At 49.6% G+C, this 21335-nt stretch overlaps 1 protein-coding gene and 1 long non-coding RNA gene across 11 annotated transcripts in view; one reads left to right on the plus strand and one right to left on the minus strand.

The window, feature by feature from the left end:
* Nucleotides 1-4952, minus strand: part of LOC140640493 (uncharacterized) — a 28455-nt gene extending 23503 nt beyond the window's left edge. For both annotated transcript variants that reach the window (XR_012037248.1, XR_012037247.1), the window contains exon 1: nucleotides 4530-4952. This is a non-coding gene — a long non-coding RNA (uncharacterized lncRNA). The remainder of the gene's footprint in view (nucleotides 1-4529) is intronic.
* An 874-nt stretch (nucleotides 4953-5826) lies between these two features.
* Nucleotides 5827-21335, plus strand: part of PPP2R5C (protein phosphatase 2 regulatory subunit B'gamma) — a 123374-nt gene continuing 107865 nt past the window's right edge. For 7 of the 9 annotated variants that reach the window (XR_012037253.1, XR_012037251.1, XR_012037252.1 and 4 more), the window contains exons 1-3: nucleotides 5827-5956; nucleotides 6705-6770; nucleotides 20022-20184. Coding sequence is in view for 6 of the 9 variants with exons in the window: in XM_072839973.1 (XP_072696074.1) it covers nucleotides 5930-5956; nucleotides 6705-6770; nucleotides 20022-20184 (256 nt within the window). In the remaining 3 variants the exon portion in view is untranslated. Of the gene's footprint in view, nucleotides 5957-6125; nucleotides 6292-6704; nucleotides 6771-20021; nucleotides 20185-21335 lie in introns of those variants that run through there. The other 2 variants (XM_072839976.1, XM_072839972.1) reach the window with 2 other exon arrangements.

Here is a 21335-nt window from a genome sequence, read left to right on the forward strand (position 1 = left end):
CAAACACTCCAAAAAAGAAATTAAGGAAATAATTCCATTTATAATAGCATCAAGAAGAAAATACTTTAGAATAAACTTAACATGTAAAAGATTTATGCACCAGAAACTGTAAAACATTGTTGAAAAAATTAAAGACAACACAAATAAATTGAAAGACATCCTGTGTTTATGGCGTGAGAGGCTTAATGTTCTTAATGTATCAAAACTACCCAAAGCAATCTATAGATTTAATGCAATATCAGAATCCCAATGGAATTTTTTTAAGAAAGAAAAATCCATCTCAAAATGCATGTGGAATCTCAAGGGATCCTGAATAGCCAAAGTGATCTCGAAAAAGAAGAACAAAGTTGGAGACCTCACACTTCCTGGTTTCAAAATATTATGCAAAGCTACAGTAATCAGAAGAGCAGGCTGGCATAAAGACAGGCAATGGGAGAGAGCAGACTAGAATAAAGAGCCCCGAAATAAATCCTCACATAGACAGTCAATGATCTTCAACAAGGATGCCAAGACCACTCATGGGGAAAAGGACAGTCTGTTCAAGAAATGGTTTTGGGAAAACTGGATATTCACATGCAAAATAATGAACCTGAAATTGACTCAAAATGGATCAAAGATCTAAACATAAGAGCTAAAACTATAAAACTCTCAGAAAAAAAAAAGGAGAAAAGCTTCCTGACGTTGGAATTGTCAATGATTCCTTGGACAGAGCACCAAAAACACAAACAGCAAAAGAGAAAAATGGACGACGGCAAAATTTAAAATTTCTGTGCATCAAAGAACACAATCAACAGACTAAAAAGTCATCCTACAGAATGGGAGAAAATACGATTCAGACCAGAGTTCACAACCAGAATATTTAAGGAACTCCTACAATTTAACAACAAAAAAAAAATCAAACAACCCAATTTAAAAATGGACAAAGGACTTGTCTAGGTATTTCCCCAAGGAGGGTATAAAAATAGCAACAAGCATATAAAAAGATGCTCAATATCACTAATAACTAGAGAAATGCAAATGAAAACCACAATGAGATATCACCTCCTACCAGTCAGGTTAGCCATTATCAAAAAAAAAAAAATTAAAATAAAATAAAATAAAATAAAATAAAATAAAAAAATAAAATAAATAAAATAAAATAAAATAAAATAAAATAAAATAAAATAAAATAGCAAGTGTTGCTGAAGTTGTGGAGAAATTGGAACCCTAGTGCACTGTTGGTGAGAATGTAAAATGGTGCAGCCACTGTGAACAGCATGAAGGACACTCAAAAAATTAAAAATAGAATCACCATATGACCGAGCAACTCTGCTTCTGGGTATATACCAATGATTTGAAAGCACGGTCTCAAAGAGGTATCCGCACACCCACGTTCATAGCAACATTATTCACAATAGCCAAGAAGTGGACGCAACCCAAGTGTTCATCAAAGGATGAAGGATAAACAAAATGTGGTCTACCCACACAATGGAATATTACTCAGCCTTAAAAAGGGGTAAGTTCTATCACATGCTACGATGCAGATGAACCTTGAAGACATTACACCAAGTGAAATAAGCCAGACTCAGCAGGACAAATACTGTATGATTCCTCTTATACGAGGTACTTAGAGTTGTCAGATCCAAAGAGATGGAAAGCAGAATGGTGGGTTCCAGGGTTGGGTGAAGCAGGGAATGAGGGCTGTTTCAGTTTCGCAAGATGAAAAAAAAAAATTGGATGTGAAGATATGAATATACTTACCAGCACTGAACTGTACATTTTAATGGATAACGTGGTGAATTTTATTTTTTTAAGATTTTATTTATTCATGATAGACACAGAGAGAGAGAGAGAGAGAGGCAGAGACACAGGCAGAGGGAGAAGCAGGCTCCATGCAAGGAGCCTGATGTGGGACTCGATCCTGCGTCTCCAGGATCACACCCTGGGCTGCAGGCGGCACTAAACCGCTGCACCACCGGGACTGCCCCTGAATTTTTAATTATGTGTATTTTACCACAATTCAGAATGGTTTTGGAAAGGCTGTCTCACCACCTTTCAGCTCTAACGCTGATGGTGGCCAGTGCAGCTGTCCTGGGAGGCGGTCAGGACCTGGACTGTAGCAGAGTGTTGCTCTCATCTTTCTAAGACACAGCTGACCTTTTCTTTCTCTAGGTTTTCTGTCAAGGACAGAAAAATGATGAGAGAGGGAGAGGGAGAGGAAGAGAGAGAGAGAGAGAGAGAGAGAGAGAGACTGTGTGTGCGTGTTACATTCAGCAAACTACAGAGTTCTGTCCAGATGGACAATTTCTTCTTAAATGAGGCCTGTAAACACAGTTCTGGCTTTCACACCCATTACCTTCTGCAGCTCTCGGTAACCACAAAGGGGAAAGGGTGGATTGCATCACATCCGTTTGACGTGGGTTTAGACCCAGGTTTCTCCATCTCAGCACTGTTGACATTTGGGGCGGGAGGATGCTTTGTTACGAGGGGCTGCCCTGTGCAGTGTAGGATATTTAGCAGCATCCCTAGCTTCTAACCACTAGATGCTAGTGGCACCCTACACACACACACTCCCAGTTGTGACCATCAAAAATGTGTACAGATACTGCCAGGTGTCCCCTGGGGAACAAAATCACCCCTATTTAAGAACCATCAGGTTGAGGGTTTGTGGGAGGAGTGGGAATAGGGACAGCTCCCAGACTATCAGCCCCAGCACACTTTCCTCTCTGTCTCCCATTTGTTTGAGCCCTGTATGCCTTTGTACCTAGATATTTCTTTCATTTATTTCCACTTACACCTTCTTGACTGGGCCATCTGTCCTGCCTGAACCAGTAAATCAAAATTTAGGACAGGAACTCACACTGGCCCCTTGAACACACTGCAGATACTTAGGGACAACTTGCCTTCCAGCAGGCTTCCTGCTGCCTGCGTCTCTGAAGGAGCCCTCCTCTCTCCAAAACCTCCTTATCCAGCATCTATAATGCTCTAAGGGCATTCTCTCTCCACCTTGGGTTATTTCTGTCCTGTCTTATTGCTTCCACTGGACTTGGGGATTTGGGAGGGAAAAAGGAGGGGACTGTTTTTCATCCCACTTACAGGAAAATGAAATTAATTTTGGGATCATTTCCCTTTTTCTTTACTACTTGCATTAGAAACTTGTTGAAATATTTAGAACACTTTTTTAGAACGTTCATAGATTGTTTTAGAACTAACCTGTGAAACTTTAAGTTTTCAGAATCTCCCTAGAGGTTTTAGTTGCTTAGGGAAGGACTCTGGGCATGATGTGCTGCGGGACTGGGTGGTGTTTACTCCCAGCTAGCAGGAGCAACTGGCTCCTGGCATTTGTCAAAGCTCCTCAAGAGCCAAGCAGGAGGCTTTTCTTCATCTAACAGAGCTCTTTGGGTGTTCTTGGGCCTTGAGGTGGCAATCTTCGGGGGTGTCTTTGGAACTCAATAGCACCACACATCAAACCACTGTCCGCTTGGTGGCAAGTAAGATTACTGAGTATTGTATGCCTCTGGACCTAGATCTTTCCTTCTTTTATTTCCAGTTAGACCTTTTTTTTTTTTTTTTTTCCCCCAGTTAGATCTTCTTGACTGGGCCATCTGTCCTGCCTGTTTGAACCAGTAAATCAAAATTTAGGACAGGAACTCAAATTGGCCACTTGAACACACTGCAGCTACTTAGGGAACAACCTGCCTTCCAGCAGGCTTTCCTGCTGCCTGCGCCTCTGCCATGCCCTGGCACACACCTGGACCCTAACTCCATCCTGGTTGCTCTCCTAAAGGTTGCTGCCTTTACTCCACCCCCAACATGCCTGCCACAGATGTCTTCCTCGTGCACATGTGAGTATGTCACTCCCCAGTTTAATATCCTTCAGTGACCCTAAGTCACATTCCAAAAAAAAAAAAAAAAAAAAAAAAAGTCCAATTCCTTGGCAAGACCAGTCAGAGGCTTCCGATTCTGACTCTCACCTCTAGCCATGACAAAATACTCCTGTGCAGGGCTCTCGCGTGCTGCTGAGCCAGACCCTCTCGGCCCAGCCCACGTGGACTTGCGGAATGCTACATCCTTCTGATCGCTGGCGTTCTTGCTTCTACCTCCAGGATGGGGCGTGCAAGCCGACAAGGGCAGTGCCTTGTCCCTGGTGGATTCCCCTGCCCCGTGCTTTGCACACAGTGGGCATCACACAAATGTCTGCTGAGCGACTGATGCGCGACACGCAGCAGGAGCTACAACACGAGGATACCCGAGGCACAGACATGCCTCCGAGAAGACCCTCGGCTCCCTTAGAGCCTCATGGTCACACGCAGGTGCAGAGCGACTCCTTTCTGATACGGATGTACGCTAGCATGTGCTTTATTTTAAAAATGAAGCGTAACTAAGTTAATGGAGGACACTCTTCTACACCCCCTGTTGTTGTTTTTTTTAACTATTTGTTTTTGAGCAACGATGAAACCACTTAAAACCGCCTCTTGTGCACAAACGGCCGTTCACCTGCCGACACCCGCCTGCAGACGCGGATTCAGACACCTGCGGGCAGCACTTACTTTCAGGACCTCCCACGACACTCCTCACTTTAGATCTTTTCCTTCTCCTTCTTCTGTTAGCCCTCCCGTCGCGGCGAAGAACAAAATAACCGAAAATGCTTTGCCTAGCAACTTTCAAGAGCGAAAACCGGGTGCCCAACGGGGCGCAACGATCTCCAAGAAGATCCAGCCGGGCCCCCGGGGCGGCAGGGGCGTGGCCGCGCCCGTCACACGGGAGCCCGTCCAGTCCCAGCGCCTCATCGCCCTACACATTTCTGGGCGACGAGCCTCCACGCCTCTCAGGAGCGGTCCCCGGAGTTTGTGCCACCAGACACGCTGCGTTAGTAGCTCATCAGAGTCGCCCTCCTTCCCCGGGAGAGCGCCGGGCCCCAGAGCGGCGAGCGCGGAGAGGGGCGTCACGTGACGCCCTGGTCACGAGGCAGAAGCCTCCTCACGTGGTTTACGCTCAAGCCAAAGCAAAGAGTAAACTCAAACCCCATTGGCGCAGCGGGAGCCTGACCTGAGGGGCGGGGCCAGACGTGGGGGGAGACAGAGGGGGGCTCGGGGGCGGGGCCTCCGGCGCCGTGTGGGCGGGGCCTCCGGCCGGGGGCGGGGCCGGCGGGGGTCCAGCGAAACCGCCGCTCGCGCGGCCGCGGGCCTCCGCATCCCGTCCTGTGCGCCGGCGCGCGGGCGCCTGGGAGCCTGGCTAGCGCGGCGGCGGCGGCGGCGGCGGCGGCGGCGGCGAGGTCCGGAGGCCTCCGGTCGCGCCTGCCCACGTCCCGCCGGCTGCAGTAGTTGCTGCCGTCCGTTTCAAGCGTGCCTGTTGCACGCCTGGCTCGCCCCCTGCTGTCTCCGTCCCGCGCCTGCGCCGCGCGCAGCCCCACGCCCGCTTCCCAGCCTGGGCTCGGCTCCCCCGGCCGCCCCGTGGCCGCCGCGGCACACAGGCACCGCCGACGAGGCCCCGGGAGCCGGAGCGCGGCGCGGCGCGGGGAGGAGGGCCGCGGGGGCGGGGCCGCGCGCGGGGGCGGGGCCTCGGGGGGAGCGTTGGGGCACGTGAGGGCGCGTCGGCCAATGGCGAGCGGCCTGGAGCCGGGGGGCGGGGCCGGCGCGGGGGCGGGGCGGGGCGGGGGCGGCGGGCCGGGGCCGGGGCCTGGGCCGGGGGGAGGGGCGGGGCGGGGCGGGCCGGGGGAGGGGCGGAGAGACGCCGCCGCCGCCGCTGCCGCCGCCGCCGCCGCCGCCGCGGCTGCCGCAGCCTGTGGGAGCCTGGAGAAGGGGAAGTGCGGGCGAGCGAGCAACTCGGTCCCCGGGCGGCGGCGGCGGCGGCGGCCGGGGGTCGCGGCGGCCGGGGCGGGGGCGGGGGCGGGGGCGCTGCTGCTGCTGCTGCTGCTGCGGGGCGCAGGCGGCGGCGGTGAGCACCAGCCATGCCGAATAAAAACAAGAAGGAGAAAGTGAGTCCGGGCCCGGGCCGCCGGCCGCCTGGGGAGGGGCAGGGGCCGCGCGGGGCGGGGTCCCAGGGCGCGGGGGCGCCGCCCGGGCTGCGGGGTCGCGACTGCCCGGGCCGGCGTGCGGGGCGGGGGCGGCGGCGGGGGCGGCGCGCGGGGCGGGGGCGCGGGCGGGGGCAGGTGCGGCCGGAGGTGGTTGGCCCGGGGCGGGGGCTGGAGGGACCCCGGGCCGGAGGAGGGGAGCCCATGGAGCCCGCTCCCCGCTGCGGTGAAGACCTGCCTCCTCTCCGGGGGGACGCTCTGAAATACTATTATTATCCCGGGTGGCGGCGGTGATGGCTGTGAGTGTGCTGCGTTGCATCTGGGGGTGGGGGGTACGTTGCTGCTCCAGGTGGAGCCCGGTAGCCAGCGCCTCGGATCCCGCCCGAAATCCCAGCTCTCGGGGTTTAGGGTGCGAGGCCCGGAAGGGATGTGCTGGGGACCCCGCAGACGTGCGCTTCTCGGCTCCTGCCTCAAGTTTCCGACGCCAAGCACACGTCGAGCAAACAGGGAGGGTCTGAATCTGGGGGCGGGGGAGTCGCCTCGCCCTGGTGTGTCTCCAACAGGAGTCGGGATTTCTCGATGGTACCGATTAAAATGGTCCGGAGCGCCGGTTAAACAGCGCGAGTCCGTTTTTAAAGCCGCGCTTTGGCTTATCTGATGGGTAGCCGTCGAAAAACCGAGAAGCCTAATTGATTTGCTTGATGTTTCCCAGGAATCACCAAAAGCAGGGAAAAGTGGAAAAAGTTCAAAAGAAGGACAAGACATAATAGAATCAGAGGTAACTGCTCTCCGATATTCCCTTTCCCTCCCCCCCCCCCCCCCCCTTCATGAACACGTTTTAACTCTAAGGGCAGAAAAACAGTGTGGAGGAAACCAGGCTCTTCTAGAACGTTTCCCTGCATGAGTTTTTCCTCGTAGTCTTTCTCATGACCTGAAACGTCAGTTCTTTCAGTTTTTAATATCTCGGGCTGGGAAAAGAGAGATGGAAGGTGTAATCTGGGCGGCTGGTATTAAGTTCCTAACCCCCACCTCATAGGCAGCAGCCCTCCTGCAGAGACTGGTTTCACCACTGTTGTTCAGGCTCGTTTTAGCTTTCAGACCCTCCCCTTCCTTCCTTCACAAGCCGCCAGGTCAGGTCCGTCCCTCTCCGTGGCTCCTCCTTCCATCACCTTTGCTACCCTGGTGCGGTCTTCGCTGCTTCAGTCTCACACTGGCTCCTCTGTTGATGTCCGATTCCCAGAGCCTCTTTCCCCAGTAGTGTTGGTACCTTACTGTTTACAATCCTCCCTCATCTTTTCACTTGTTTTTTTTTTTTTTTCCTCTCTCCATTGGCCAGTTCTGACTTCTTTCCCTTCTCACCTGTGGGCTCCGTGAGGACTGTGTCTACCTAGTGGGGTTGATGTCATTGTTTGGCACAGTTGTGCTTTGAGAATATTTGCAGAGTCAGCACTTTGCCTTTTCTTCCTTGTGAGTAGTTGTTGAACTAGAACCTCAGGCTAAGGATTCTGGAGCCGTCTGGACCCAGGCAGAGCTGACAGGCCCTTTTGGATCATTGGTAGCGGAGAATTGCTTGATTGTCACGTTCTCCAGAGCTGGATCATCGAGGTCCCTGGTCTTATCACAGATGACATTAATTTGCAAGTGTCAGACCCCTTCTTATAAGTCGAATTAGAATGAGTTCAGAGTCGTCTGGAAAACACAGTTAACTGCTGATTATAGGCAGTAGCCTTTTTTTTTTTTTTCCTTAACCCGGCGGAGGGAGGGGGGTATCTTTTCCTTATCATTTGGTGCATTCCAAGCCTCCGTCCTCTTGAGCAGGTGGTCTGTTCCAGCAAATCTGTCACCCTCCCCAAAGCAAAAAAAACAGAAATCCAAAGGTTTCTTAAATATCAGTAGTTGGGGATTATCCATGCCAGTCTTTCCCTGCCCTTTATTTTAGCACATAATCACGTTTTACTGTGGTATTCCTGCTTTTGACTTGCTTCCTTCCGTGTCACTTTTTTGACTACATTGACTTAAATGAAATTTGGCCACCCCGCGAGGGTGTATTTTCTTTTTTCTTGTTTACTGATATTTCACTAAAACTGCTAAGGCTCCCAGCCCTCCCCCAAACCTTTCTTGCTTACGTACCTGTCTCCTCTCACTGCTGGTGTGACAAAGAATATCAGTGTGTATGGTTCATTTATTCCTGTTGTAGCAGAGAGAACGTGACTCTAAGGATGAATGATTTTGAGTCTGAACCTCAAAAATCTATCAGTTAACTCAGAGATAATGAAACCGCTCATAATTAGAATGCGTGTTTTTAAGGTGGATTGGGTTCCTAGACTGTCAGATGCTTAAGACTCTTGAGGTGTGGCCTGCAGTGCCTGAGTGTGATGCCCCACTTGTCTTTTTGTATTTTTTCTAGTGCTACTAAGAGCTGGAGCTACAGAGCTTGAAATTACCACTGAAAAATACTGAAATGGTGGGCCCTTCACTACTTCCTCATAAGGATCCCAGAGGCAACATGGCATGTTAAGCATGACAGTTGGCAGGTCACTGTGTAAATTATTTTTGCGGGAACACAAATTGAGGCACTTCAATATTCTCATATGAACTTTGGGTTGAGCCTGGTTTGTTTTGTTTTGTTTTGTTTTTAATTGTTTTGCTTCTCAGCCTTCATCTCACTTCATATCTGGTTCCACGCAGTGACCAAATACGATTGACCCACTCAGGTGCATGAAACCCTCATTGTGCACTCTTTCCCTCTCCTGTCAACGTTACTCTGAACATGAATATTTTAACCTGAACAATTCAAATAGGACTGCTATTCCCGTGCTGCTTTTCAGACCTGTTCAATGTCACGCTACTTTCACAGCTGGCTCTCCCTCGGCTCCACCCATGAACTCACCTGTGTGAGAGCAGTTACCATATTCAGGGCTTCCCAGCCCGAGGGCCACACAGAACAGGTGTCCATCCAGGGCAGAGTAGCCAGGCTTTTGGGAAATCACCTCAACAGAGAAAAGCAGAACAGAACCTGGCCTGTGGTGGTTTGACTTAACACACCACTTCAAGAATGGGAAAGTCCTTGTACTAAAATTCTGGCTGGCTGTAACCTAGTCTCGTGGAACTGCAGAATGCTCTTTTCTTAAAAGACAGCCTGGGGAAAAAAAAAAAAAAAAAAAGACAGCCTGGGGAGGTTAGTCGGAAGGATGAGGGGCAAGTGTTTTCACCTGGGGATTAGGTAGTAAAAATGCTGACTCCTGATTGCCACTAAGTGATGTCACCTGACTTCTGTGGCCCTAGTACCTCACCTTTAAAAATATGATGAGTCTCAGATTTGGCCATTTTTAACTATATGGGATAGATGAGGCATGGCCCCTCTTGAAAGAAAGAAATTTTTCCTGCAGGATGTGTGGCAGAGAATATCTTCTGATGTAACAAAATACTATTAAAGGTCATAGCTGCTGCTGTGCACACTTTTCTAGAAATTTCTTGCTTCCTTGAATGATGTGTATCGATATGTTTGTTTTGTTTTGTTTTATTCTCTTCTCTTTCAAGTAGGATGTTTAAATTTGACTTACCCACATGTGTCCTGGAAACCAAAGTTTGCCCAGTCCTAATGGGTCTATTTCATGATATGCTTCTGGGGAGTGAGGCTGCAGGTGGGCTCCTGGGGAACAGGAAGTTGGAGAACTCAGCTCTGAGCACCTGTTCTCAGTGTAACCTTCAGAGCTGTGCAAACATAACTAGGCATGTTTTATCAATATCCAGAATCTTAATAAATTGCTCAGGTTTGTGAAGTCCATTTTGGAAGATCAGACCGTGCCACAGTAATTTTTTTGTGTAGTTTTAATTTGTATACTGTGTCCAGTTTGCTTTTAAAAGTGTTAATAGTCTTTGTAAAGTGATTTGTTTTAAGCACATTAAAGGTTGTTTTGAGTGTTGTTCTCTGGTCACGAATTTTATGTCCTGCTTCAGCTTAGCTTTGTTTGAAAGTCTCTACAGCAACTCGTACATAACATCTGTTGTTTGAAAGAAACTTGAATGGTCCTCTCCCCAACTTGTTAGCTTATCTTGACATGTTCTACTTTTAGTAATGACATTTTTCTCTCTATGATCTGTCCCTTTGCCTCCCCTCCAACCCACCTTGGTGTTGCAGAGAGCAGGGGCCAGGCTTACTGAAGTCCCATAGGTGTAGCTGGTAGACTTATGTCTCAGAAATTAAAACTGAAATTTCAATAATAGTAATTCATCTAACAACAACACCCATTACATGGTAACATAGATAACATTTTTGTGAAGAGTATCTTTTTAAGAAAATTGGACTTTGTAGTCTCGGCTGTGTAGCAGGAATTTTAACTTGAGTGCCGGAGGACAGTGGAAGTGGTTTGTTGGTTGGTGTGTTTCCTGGGGAGGCAGCTGTGATCATCACCTCCTGCAATGAGAGTCCCCAACTCTTCTCCCCTATAACACCAAAGCCACGGTCTACAGGCTGAATTCTGAGCCCGGGCTCTTGCGGGGCGGGGGGCTTTCCCGCCACATTCATTGCCCATCATTCTCTTCCCACTTTTTCTCCACACAACCCTAAACCGGACTCCAGTGAAACTCAGGACCCAAAGAACCAGTACTTTAAGATTTTTTTTTTCAATTCCTAAGTAACTATTACATATAGGGGTAGAATTTCCTGCTTTTGATCACCAAGCCTTGGCCCACTTTCCCAGCCACGCTGCATCGTCTTTGCTTAGAGTCCTGGTGTTCAGGACAGAGGCTCTGCAGAGGGGATAATCAGCAGTGGATTGGAGGGCATGTGAGTTAGGGGCAGATTCTGTGAGCTTCCCATCCCTTTCCAGGGCTCGCTCCTGCTCCATATGACAAGCAGGGCACTGGGCAGACCCTAAAGTACCTCCCAGGTGAGATCTGCTGTACTGAACAGGCACCCCACCTTCAGGGCTGTTGACACATGTTCCAGATGCTTCCCGCAGGGCTGCCCTGCAGACTGCGCACTGGCGGAGGTTTGCCAGCACTCTCGGCCCTCCCCACAAGATGCCACTGGTCCCCCCCCCACCCTCCAGTTTTGACAAACCCACAGTGCCTCCAGACATTCCCAGACATCTGGAGGGCAAAAGAGCCCCCGGTGAGACCACTGTCCTAGGAAAACCTCTCCACAGAGGATGTACGTTCACTTGCAAATCATGCCTGACACACATTCCTCCTTTAGAATAGCAATGTTCAAACCTAAAGAGCATCAGCACCCCTTTACACTCTTAAAAATTAGGACCCCGAAGAGCTTTTATTTAGGTCAGCTTTAGCTGATAACTTTTCTTACTAGAAATTAAAACAAATTGTAAGAATATTCATGAATTCATCTAATAGTAACACACCCAGTACATGTTGACATAAGCAGCATGTTTTTACGAGAACTAACCATTCACAAAAATTCTCTGAGAAAAATGGCATTGCACCATGTTTTTGCAAATTCCTTTCATGTCTGGCTTCATAGAAGCTAGCTGGCTTTTTGAGTTGTTCCTGCATTGTCTGTTTTGATATCCTGTTCCTTGCAGCCTGTGAAAAATTGGCATAATGATGGTTATAAAGGCAAATCATGTCTTTGTGTTGTAAAAGCACGGACCCTAGAAAGTGTCTCCAGGAGCCCCCCAAGCCTTGTTTTGTTGAACGCCCTTTACATGCTCATTGCCCCCCCTTACTCCCTTTGTCATCTGAGTTCCAGCTCAGGTTCATTTATTCTGAAATTTAAAGGAAGCTTTTCTCACCATCTTGGCCCATGTTTTTTCCATTTTTTAAATTCATATAACAGTTATTGGCTCTACCGGTCACTTAACTTTTATACTGCCTTGGACAACTTTTGTTTATCTCGATCTGCCTCCCTAACTAGATTAAGCACTCGAGGACAGCAATTTAGCTTGGTTCTTCTTTGCACTTGCCGTGTATGTGAGGACCTGGAGGCAAGAAGTGTGTGTTGGTGGGTTTTAAAAGTTCTCAGGAAGAGGGATCCCTGGGTGGCGCAGTGGTTTGGCGCCTGCCTTTGGCCCAGGGCGCGATCCTGGAGACCCGGGATCGAGTCCCACATCGGGCTCCCGGTGCATGGAGCCTGCTTCTCCCTCTGCCTGTGTCTCTGCCTCTCTCTCTGTAACTATCATAAATAAAAAAAAAAAAAAAAAAAGTTCTCAGGAAGAAAGGGAGCTTCCAATCAGTGAGCTTGCTGGTTTTCTGATATGATAAATTAGAAAGAAAAAAATATGTTTCTTTATCTTTCGATCCTCTAAAGAAATTTTGATGCAGAGTTTTCTTTCAGTACAATCTGTTTTAAATAAACAGCAGTGGACTAAAGCAAAAGATTATGGTACTTGGGTGTTTTTCTAATGTCCTGTGAACATTTTAAGAAGAGGGTTTTTGGTTTTGGTTTTAGTTAGCCTTTATATAGCACCAGAGGTTGGTGGTAAGATGTATAGTCTCAAAAGATCTTGTTTTAATTAAAGCAGTTCAAAATAGGATTTATCTTTAAATAGGTTTCCGATATGATTTTCAGTGCTTTGTATTTTTTTTTAGTTTATTTGGAGAACTTTTCTCAGTAGAACATACATATACATGAACAACATAGGGACTAGGGGTCCCAATCACAACGCCCCCCCCCCCCAGCGTACACACTGAAAAATCTGTTGTGTAACTGTTGATTCCCCCATAACAACTACGAATAGCCTATTCGTAGTTGACAGGTAGCCTTACCAGTAACATGAACAGTCAATTAACACGTCTGATATCGTACAGGTATTGTATATTGTATTATTACAATAAAGTAAGCTAAAGAAAATGCTAACAGAAAATACATATAAACATAGTGAACTTATTGAAAAAAATTGTGTAAAAGTAGGCCTGCACAACTCAAACCTGCGTTAAGGGTGAACTGTATATTTTTTAAACTATTTTATAAGTTTTATATATATATTAGAAAGTTTTGTGTCTTGCTGTACAAACACTGGGAAAGACAAAAAGAACATTGTTGTCACTTGTTAAGAACTTAAATGTTGACCGTTTCTGGTGTTAACAACGTGTCCCACCCATTGCTCATGGGCATTGGGTAGACTTGGGAGTGAGTTGGCCCTCCATCCATCACACCCTGCAGCTGCTGAAGACATGGGACAAGATGGAGCACATTTCTTGTAAAGACCCAACCAGAGGAAATAGATGCTTTAAAGCCCCTCAGCAAACACAAGGTCACCATTAAATATGGAGCCCCAGAAAGTGTGTTGGACCTTAGGCATGTGTTGTACCCCTCTCCCTCTTCAGGAAAAGCTCCATTTACAGGATACATAATTCTAGAAAGAGTTCAGTGAATGACATGAAATCATTTATAAAAGTTTTCCAATTCATGGAAAAAGCACAGGGTTCCCATGTTAAAGCTGTTGCGGGGTGAGTGCACGCCTGTAGCCCTGCGTGTCCGGGTGCAGAGCTCTCCACCTGCATCTGCTGTGTGAGTCAGTCTGCCACCAACATGAATCATGGTGATATTTCCCCAAGTCACAGGGAAAATTCATGTGAAAGATTTCCACTAAAAAAAAAAAAAGAAAGAAAGATTTCCACTGTAAAAAGTCTCCAGTGTTTCCTTAAAACATCGGGTGCCCAAAGGTCAGGGCTCAGTGGTGTCTAACTTGACACATTATAGGTGATGGCCTTGCACCTTCCTGCTGGTATGTTGTGTTCAGCTAAGACTTCCGGGGCTCTGCTTCTGGTCCGGTCAGGTCTAGGAAGGGCCACTGCTGGGAAGCCCTGCTGCCCAAATCCAGGCAATGCTGTCATCTTCGTTTCCTCCACCTGGGGGAGTGAGAGGACAAGGCCAGAATCGAAGTGGGGTTGGATATTAGTTTGAGGACATTGGATTTCCTTCATTTTAAATATTTTATTAAGACGAAACTTAGCATGATTCTAGCGGGATGGTAGCTCTGGCCCCGTGCTGTTCTTATCCAGCAGGAACACCAAAATGCCTGGAGAACGCTAACCATTAGCTACATGTGGCTCTTGAAATGGATAGAAATCAAATTAAATTTGAAAATTTAGTTCGTCGGTCATACTAGCCACATTTCAAGTGCTCAGGAGCCACAGGTGACTGGTGGCTACCCCACTGGACAGCAGGTAAAGAATATTTCCCGCTTCACAGAAAGGCACCGGTAGTGTTTTCCAAAATAATTTCAATTCAAGTGCGTGTGACTTATTTTAACTTCATTGGCTGTCACTCCTAATACGAAGTATTAAATTTAGATGGAAGTGGATGAAGTTAGGGAAAAGCGGATGGTAGAAGAGAAGGGAATGTGGGGGTGAGAAGGAGGGGCCCTGCTCCCCACCAGCCCAGGACTGCCTGAGTTGCAAAGACTTACACCTGACACCCGGACAATGCCTCGCCGTCTCCCATAGGAGCAGGCCTGGGGGAGGCCCAGGGGAAACAATGTGCTTCCCATCTTCCTTTTTAGAAATTTTATCTTTGTTTTGGGGATCAAAACACACATGGTTAAAAAATAAAATAGCATAATACTCGATACTCTCTCATTTCACCCAGTATACCCTTAGGAGCAAGCTTTCTTACCTGCTCTACTGATTCACATCCTGGTCCAGATCTTATGGGAGGAAGTATCGCATGGCAGAGGGCAGGCCCTGGAGGGTGCCCTGTCCCTCATGGGAGTGACCTTTCTCTCTCCCCAAGTCCTTTTCCTCCCTGGACGCCATGCTTTGCCACCTTGCAGGCTTCCCTCCAGGTGACCCCTTCCCAGTCACCCCGCAGGCACACTCTGACCCCCTCCTGAGTGCTGGGTGCCATGATGGGTGCTGGGGGTGCAGCGCGGGACACAGCAGGGCCCATGCACTCGCGCAGTTTGCTTTCAGCGAGCGCCAGGTGCACTGGTGTGTGTAAGGTGCACTGTTGGCATTTGGTTTCTCACACCCTATGGAGCAGTGGCCCCGGAGCTCTCAACATCAGGAGCACTCCCTGACCCCTGTGATATCAAAGCTACTCACATTTCCCGAGGCTGCTTCAGGTGGCCCGGGATGGTCTCACCAAGGAGAGGATGTTAGAGGTGACTCCCGAATGTGAAGAAGGAGCCAGTGGTGCAGAGATCTGGGGAAGAGCGTTCCAGCCAGAGGAAGTAGCTAGTGCACAGGCCCTTCGGCACAAGTGAGCTTGTGTGTCCACTGGAAGGGAGGCCAATTTGGCTGAAGAGAAACAAGGGAGGCTTGAGCAGAAGGGACAAAGAGATAGGGACAGGCAAGGAAGGTCCAGTGGGATCTCGTCAGCAGCCCTTGGGTTTTATTCTTAGGGTGACAGGAAGCCATTGAGGGTCAGACTCTGACCTGGGCTAGTGGGCTCTGCAGTGCCATTGACATGGTTTGAGCAGGAGAGGATAATCGACATGTATTTAAAAAGCTCTCTGCAAAAAACAAATTAAAGCTCTATGCAGCTGCTGTGTAGGAAATAGAGGGATAAAAGTTGAAACCAGGAGACCCCCTGGCAGCAGGTCCATCAGATGCCCGGGTACCGCATACCCAGAGCTGAGGCCGCAGCACAGCGGGCCGTGGGTGCTGGACTTGGGTGGGCTTGTCAGCAAACAGCTCGCTTGGCAGGTCTGAGCTGAGAGCTGGCTCTTGTGGCTTCCGGCCCTGAAAGGCCGAGTGCAGGGAGCTTTGCTCTGAGGGGCCAGCTCCTACACTAGCAGCCTTAGTTTTTCCTAGACAGCCTGGTTTCTCTGGAGACCACCTTTCTTGCCCTCACAAACACTCGAGGCTGACAGTGCCAAACAGCAGGGCTGTCCCGGCACCACCGGTTGAAGAGCGTCATCTCCCATCAAGTGGTCTTGGGTCATAATTCTGTTCCATCGATCTATGTGGCTGTCTTTATGCCAGTACCGTACTCTTTAGATGAATTGTTTTTTTCAAGATCTTAAAAAGTATGCAAATACTTCTTGAGCTCTGAATCACGGTCTCTGGCACACAGTGGTGATAGTCCATCATAGTGATCGTCTAATTGCAGAAGGGGAGAATTTTAGAAGAAATTTAGAAGATATTGGAGCGTAGAATTGCTGGGATATGGGACACAAGGGAGGTGGTATCTGAAGTCCGAGGAGCAAGCAAGGTCCAAGCTGGCTTCACTGCTCCCTGTATGATCCCAGGAGATCACACTGCACCACGGGGCAGGGTGCTGCAGGGCCCTGGGGTAACAGCACCCATCCCGGCTCAGGCTCAGGACAGCACCTGGCCGTGAGTAGGTTGGGGGGTCCCAGCAACTGTTCTGTGTAGGCAGTGGGCCCCCTGGGCACCGACCACTGCATGTCCAGTTGGCTGCTGGTATTTAGTGTTCAGAGTATCTCTGTTTCTCTGGGCTCCTGCCTCTCTCTGCTGTTCAGGGACCCTCGGGGTCCTCACCTCCTCAGGCCTCGCCTCCCTTCAGGGTGCTTCTTGCAGGTGACTACATGTGTCTGTGCACACAGGGGAGGCCCTCAGATATCTGACTCCCTTCCGGCCATCAGACTGACAGCTGTCCTGTCTTGTCCATCCTCTGTTCTATTGTCACTACACGCCAGGGCCCAGATCTCGCTTGTTCCGTTGTCACTCAGCCGAGCCTTGGTGGCCTCCCAGTCAGCACCCAGCATGGTCAAGCCTCTTGCCCTCCAGACAGTCCGAGGTCCCTCCTGGGGCTCTGCTGCTTGCCCTGACACTCTTCCTGGCTACCTTCCCGAAGCTGTTACAGGCCTCCCCGCCTTGGCCTCAGACCGGCAGCCTCTCCCTGCTGCCCCACTGCCCTCCGCAGCCTCCACCAGCCCCAAAATGCCAAGTCCGAGTCTTTGGCTTTGAGTGCCATTTGGTGGGTTGACCTCCTCCTTCCTCAAAAACTGTCTTTTCTCAGCCTCATCCTTCTCCTCAGCCCCTCGCCCCTCCACCTTTTCCGCTCTGCACGCCTCTGCTGGGTGGTCTCCTCATTCGGTGACTTCAGTGACCATGGAGACGGGTAACTGCAAAGTTCGTGTTCAGCTCGCACAAGGTGTCCAAGGGCCAGGCGCACAGCTAGGCCCTGGGTGGGTGGAGAAGGCAGCCGAGGGCAGCCAGGCGGTGGCCAGGACACCGAGGACAGCAAGCACTCTGGACCTTGTCCACAAGGCAGAGAGCTCGGGGGGGCAGTGAGGATGGGTGTCACCATGTCTTTGACTCGGACCCAGCATGCTCATGACCCAGCTTCTTGGCCCACTTCTCCTTCTCGTCACTGTGACTGGTGCCCCCAGCCGCCCAGCCGCTGGTTCCCCGGCCCTCTGCCGTGCCCCCCCCTGGAACTCCCCACGCACCTGCTAGCTACTGGTCTGCTGCAGCTACTAGTCCCACCTGCGGTCTAGACCTCTAGCCTCCTCCTTTCCCGTCTGCAGGCCACACTGCAGCCCGAAGCGCCTTTTGAACAGGAAGATAAATTCACACCGTCACCCTGCTCAGCGCCTCCTGCGTGGCTTCCAGGTGCCCGTCAGGCAAGGGTCAGACTCTGACCTGGGCTAGTGGGCTCTGCAGGCACCTGTGGCCCCCAGGCTCCCCGGATGCCTGCTCACCTCTCTGCAGCGAGGGTGGTCACACTGACACCCACTCTTGGTGGCCCTGCCTGAATGCTGTCCCCCCAGGACACACACACATGCCCTCAGAGGGGCCTGCCTGACCTGGCCGGTGTGGGGCAGTCCTTGGCTCTCACAGAACAGGACAGCGTGGCATCCAAGCCCTCCTGGAGCTGACATCCCATTGAGGGAAAGACCAGACAGCCACCTTGTAGCAGAGCTCAGCCAGGCAGGCGGCAGCCCACGGAGTTGACCACACTTCTTGGAGGCCTCAGGGAGCTGCACTCAGGGTGAGCAGCACACTTCCTTGCTCCTCACCTGAGCGGACCAGTGCAGGAGCTGATGACCTGAGCGTGGGGCTCTAGAGACCACTGTTAAGCCAATGGGCTGAAGCCAAGGCCTAGGAAGTGACTACAGTGGATTAGCCTGGGTGATGGGACTAGGTCTTCTTTCTAGAAGCTCTCTCTGCCTGTCCCAAGGACAGTGCTCGGAGGAGGGTAGCCAGCAGGGCCCACGCAGAAAAGCCAGTGGCTCAGAGTCAGCAGGTCTTAGGAATAACGTTTTTCCCTGTCAGACATTAGAAGCCTCGCCTCAGCGTGTGTCGTGCATGGGCTGTGGATATGCATGGAGTTAATTCTGTTTATGAGCTAGCCCCATCACCCAATGCCAGTGTTCCAAGCTTTGTTGCAGGAGATGGCCAGTCCACTCCTGTCTGGGAGGGAGCAGCATGTGCCCTGTTGTCCTCAGGGTCCTCATGTGTGGCACATGGGATTCAGCATTATAGAAGGTGGAAAGGAGGTATAACTGTACTAGACACATGGGTGTATAACTTAACATTTTAAGACAGGTGCATGCCTAGGAAGAGCTGTTTGTGACTGGGGGGTGAAAACTAGGGCTTCTGGGGAATTCTGGGGAGGAGGAGAGGTATGAATAGGGTTTTTAAGGATGAAGACCCAACTTTCATGGTCAGGTGGAAAGAATGACACATGTTAAAGATGACATCCGGGAAAGCCCTTTCAAGGGAGAAGCTGCCAACTGTGGGAGAAGAGGGAGCCCAGGCCCTCGCTCCCTATTCAGAATCCTATGTCTGGGCATCCTGCGTCTTGGAAAACTCTTGCCAACTATTCCTAAGCACCTTCTTTTAAAATAAAGCTGCTCTGACTTCTTAGTAAAAATTCCATTCAAGGAGGAGAGGAAATCGTTGGGTGCTTAAGTTGGTGCATCTGCTCTCATAACTCGTGTGATTAGAAAAGGCTCGGTGGGTTTATGTTTCTAGGGTGAGTTTGGTAGGCTTTTGAAAAGCGCCTACGTGTACATACAAACTCCATTCCTTTGGGCAGCCTGGAGGTGTGGGAGGAGTGAGCGGGTTGCACAAAGAATCTTGATGGTCGATGCTTCATTGACCCTCGCCCTGGCATCCCCGCGGGGGACCATGCACACCTGAGCAACCTGGGCAGCAGGACCCCCGACTGTGCTGCACATGCTCTCGATGCCCACCCCTATCTGCTTGGGTGTTTGCACAGCTCCTTCTCCCCTTGCGAGCTGGCCACTTGTCCTCAGACAACCCAGGTGTTGCAGTGCAGAGATGAACACACTAGATTTGGAGCCTGGAGATGGATGCAAGGACGGGGAGGCTAGAAAGAAGAGCATTTCCTGAGGCTTGAGGGACAAGCACTTTTCAGTCATTATCACAGATTGCTGAGGGCTGAGTGGTGCGTCAGCAGAGAAGGTGTCTGCTCTGCAAGATGCCTATGGCTGCTGGACAAATGATCACCAACTTATTACAGTTCCAGAGGTCAAAAGTCTGAAATAGAGCTGAAATCAAGGTGTCAGCATGGCTAGTTCTTTCTGGAAGCCCTGGTTGAGAGTCCGTTTAGGTCTCTTCCAGCGTCTAGAGGCCTCCTGCGTTTCTTGGCTCACGGCCCCCTCCTCTCCCTTCCGAGCCAGCAGCACGGCTTCTTGCAATCTAATCTTTCTGAGGCTCTCACCTCTGCTTTGTCATCTGCTTCTGTGTTGCCTTGTCCTGTCTTATCGAGACCTTGTGTGATTATACAGGGCCCGCTTTGACAGTCCTGCATTTTTACCGTGTCCCATTTCCAAAGTCTTTTTTGCCAAGTAAGGAAGCATATTCAGAGCTTCCAGGGAGTTGGATGTGAACATCTTTGAAGGGTCATCATCCGCCTGTGTATACAGGCATCAGCCTAAGTAGTAAATGTTTAGAAGTAAAAAGTTTGAAGGAAGCCATGAGTAATGAGGCATCTCTGTGAATCCCTTGAAATCCAGCATCCAGAGGTGGGATCTAGCTTCCACTCTGGCCACTTTAAGGAACAACGTTTACGGCCAAGTGGAGGGACTGTCCCTGAGCAAAACTCATATAGATTTTCCAGATTCTAACTGTGCTGTAAACCACGACCGTTTGAGGTATGCATTTGTTTCTGTTTTTATTTTGGAAACAGACTTCCAGCAGGAAAAACAACCTTGCTGCTCCCCCGTCTACAGTGTCCAGCAAAATAAAAGTGCCAGTCCCTCAGCCCATAGTGAAGAAAGAGAAGCGGCAAAATTCCTCCAGGTTTAACGCCAGCAATAACAGAGAGCTTCAAAAACTGCCGTCTCTAAAAGGTAATCTCTATTATTTGTCTTTTAAAAGTCAAAGTGTGCCTGTTTAGGGAGGAGGAGTGTTTGGAGAGTTGGCCTGCTTCTTCCTGCTTCTGCTGTATTTATGTTTCATTCGGGTCCTCCTTGTTGAGGGTTGTTGTTGTTGTTGTTGTTTTTCAATTAAAAGCCACTAACTGATTTACCCAACCGATATTTCAGATTCCAGAGCTGTTTGAGATAAAAATGTAATCGAGAATGTGTTCTAGCTCTAACACGCTAGAAAAGACAGGGGAAGACATACATCTCTTTATGTAACTGAGCTAGCTGGCATTCCCTTCAAGTCAGTCTTCTCTTGCATTTGTCACCTGTGGGCTCTATGATTCAGAAAGGAGCCACTGCAGGAGACAGGTTATAAAAGCTACAGTAGAGCCTCTTCACTTTCCTGGTATTGGAGAAGTGAGGATTGTAACCGTGGTCTTTTGTGGACTCTTTCCCTGTGAGTCACATAGGTATTACACTGCCCAGGGGTTTCCTATTTGAGATTAGTCAGGGAATGGTGCCCTTTGCTTCGAATTTCCCCCCAAAATGGCACAGTCACCTCTTTCCGTCTGAGGGTGTTCAGTCCCTAAACGTGCTCCCCTAGGAGATGTTGACGTTGAAGTTCATAAAATCAAGGAAAGTCAAATTTGACCAAAGTCAGCCATGAACCTCTGAAAACCTTTATCTTTACTAAAACATAAGACTAGCATGATAAATAAAACATCAGATGTTTTTCATACCTCCAATTCATAACAGCAGGTCTTTTGTGAGACGCATGAACCCAGAGCAGGAAGTGCATCCTCTTTACAGGTGTGTTCCAGCACCTTCCACACTGCAGGGCAGATACCAAGGGCTCAGTGCAGAGGTGCCAGACGTGTCGGGGAGGAGGAGGGAAGAAGGAAGGGATGGAGGGAATGAGCAGTTTCTGGATTCACAGATGTACTTCCTGCCCCTCACTTGCTAGGAATCCAGGCTGTCTACTCCCTGCAGCTTGCAGAGCATGGATCTGGCTTACATTTGGTTTAGTTTCCTCATAGATAATATGCATATGAAGTCATTTTGGGGAGGGATGAATAGATGGAGCATAGGAGAGTTTGAAGACAGCAGACCTATTCTGTACGATACCAGGATAGTGA

This window comes from Canis lupus, chromosome 9 (genome assembly GCF_048164855.1).
Source record: "Canis lupus baileyi chromosome 9, mCanLup2.hap1, whole genome shotgun sequence".
Classification (NCBI taxonomy): Eukaryota; Metazoa; Chordata; class Mammalia; order Carnivora; family Canidae; genus Canis; species Canis lupus.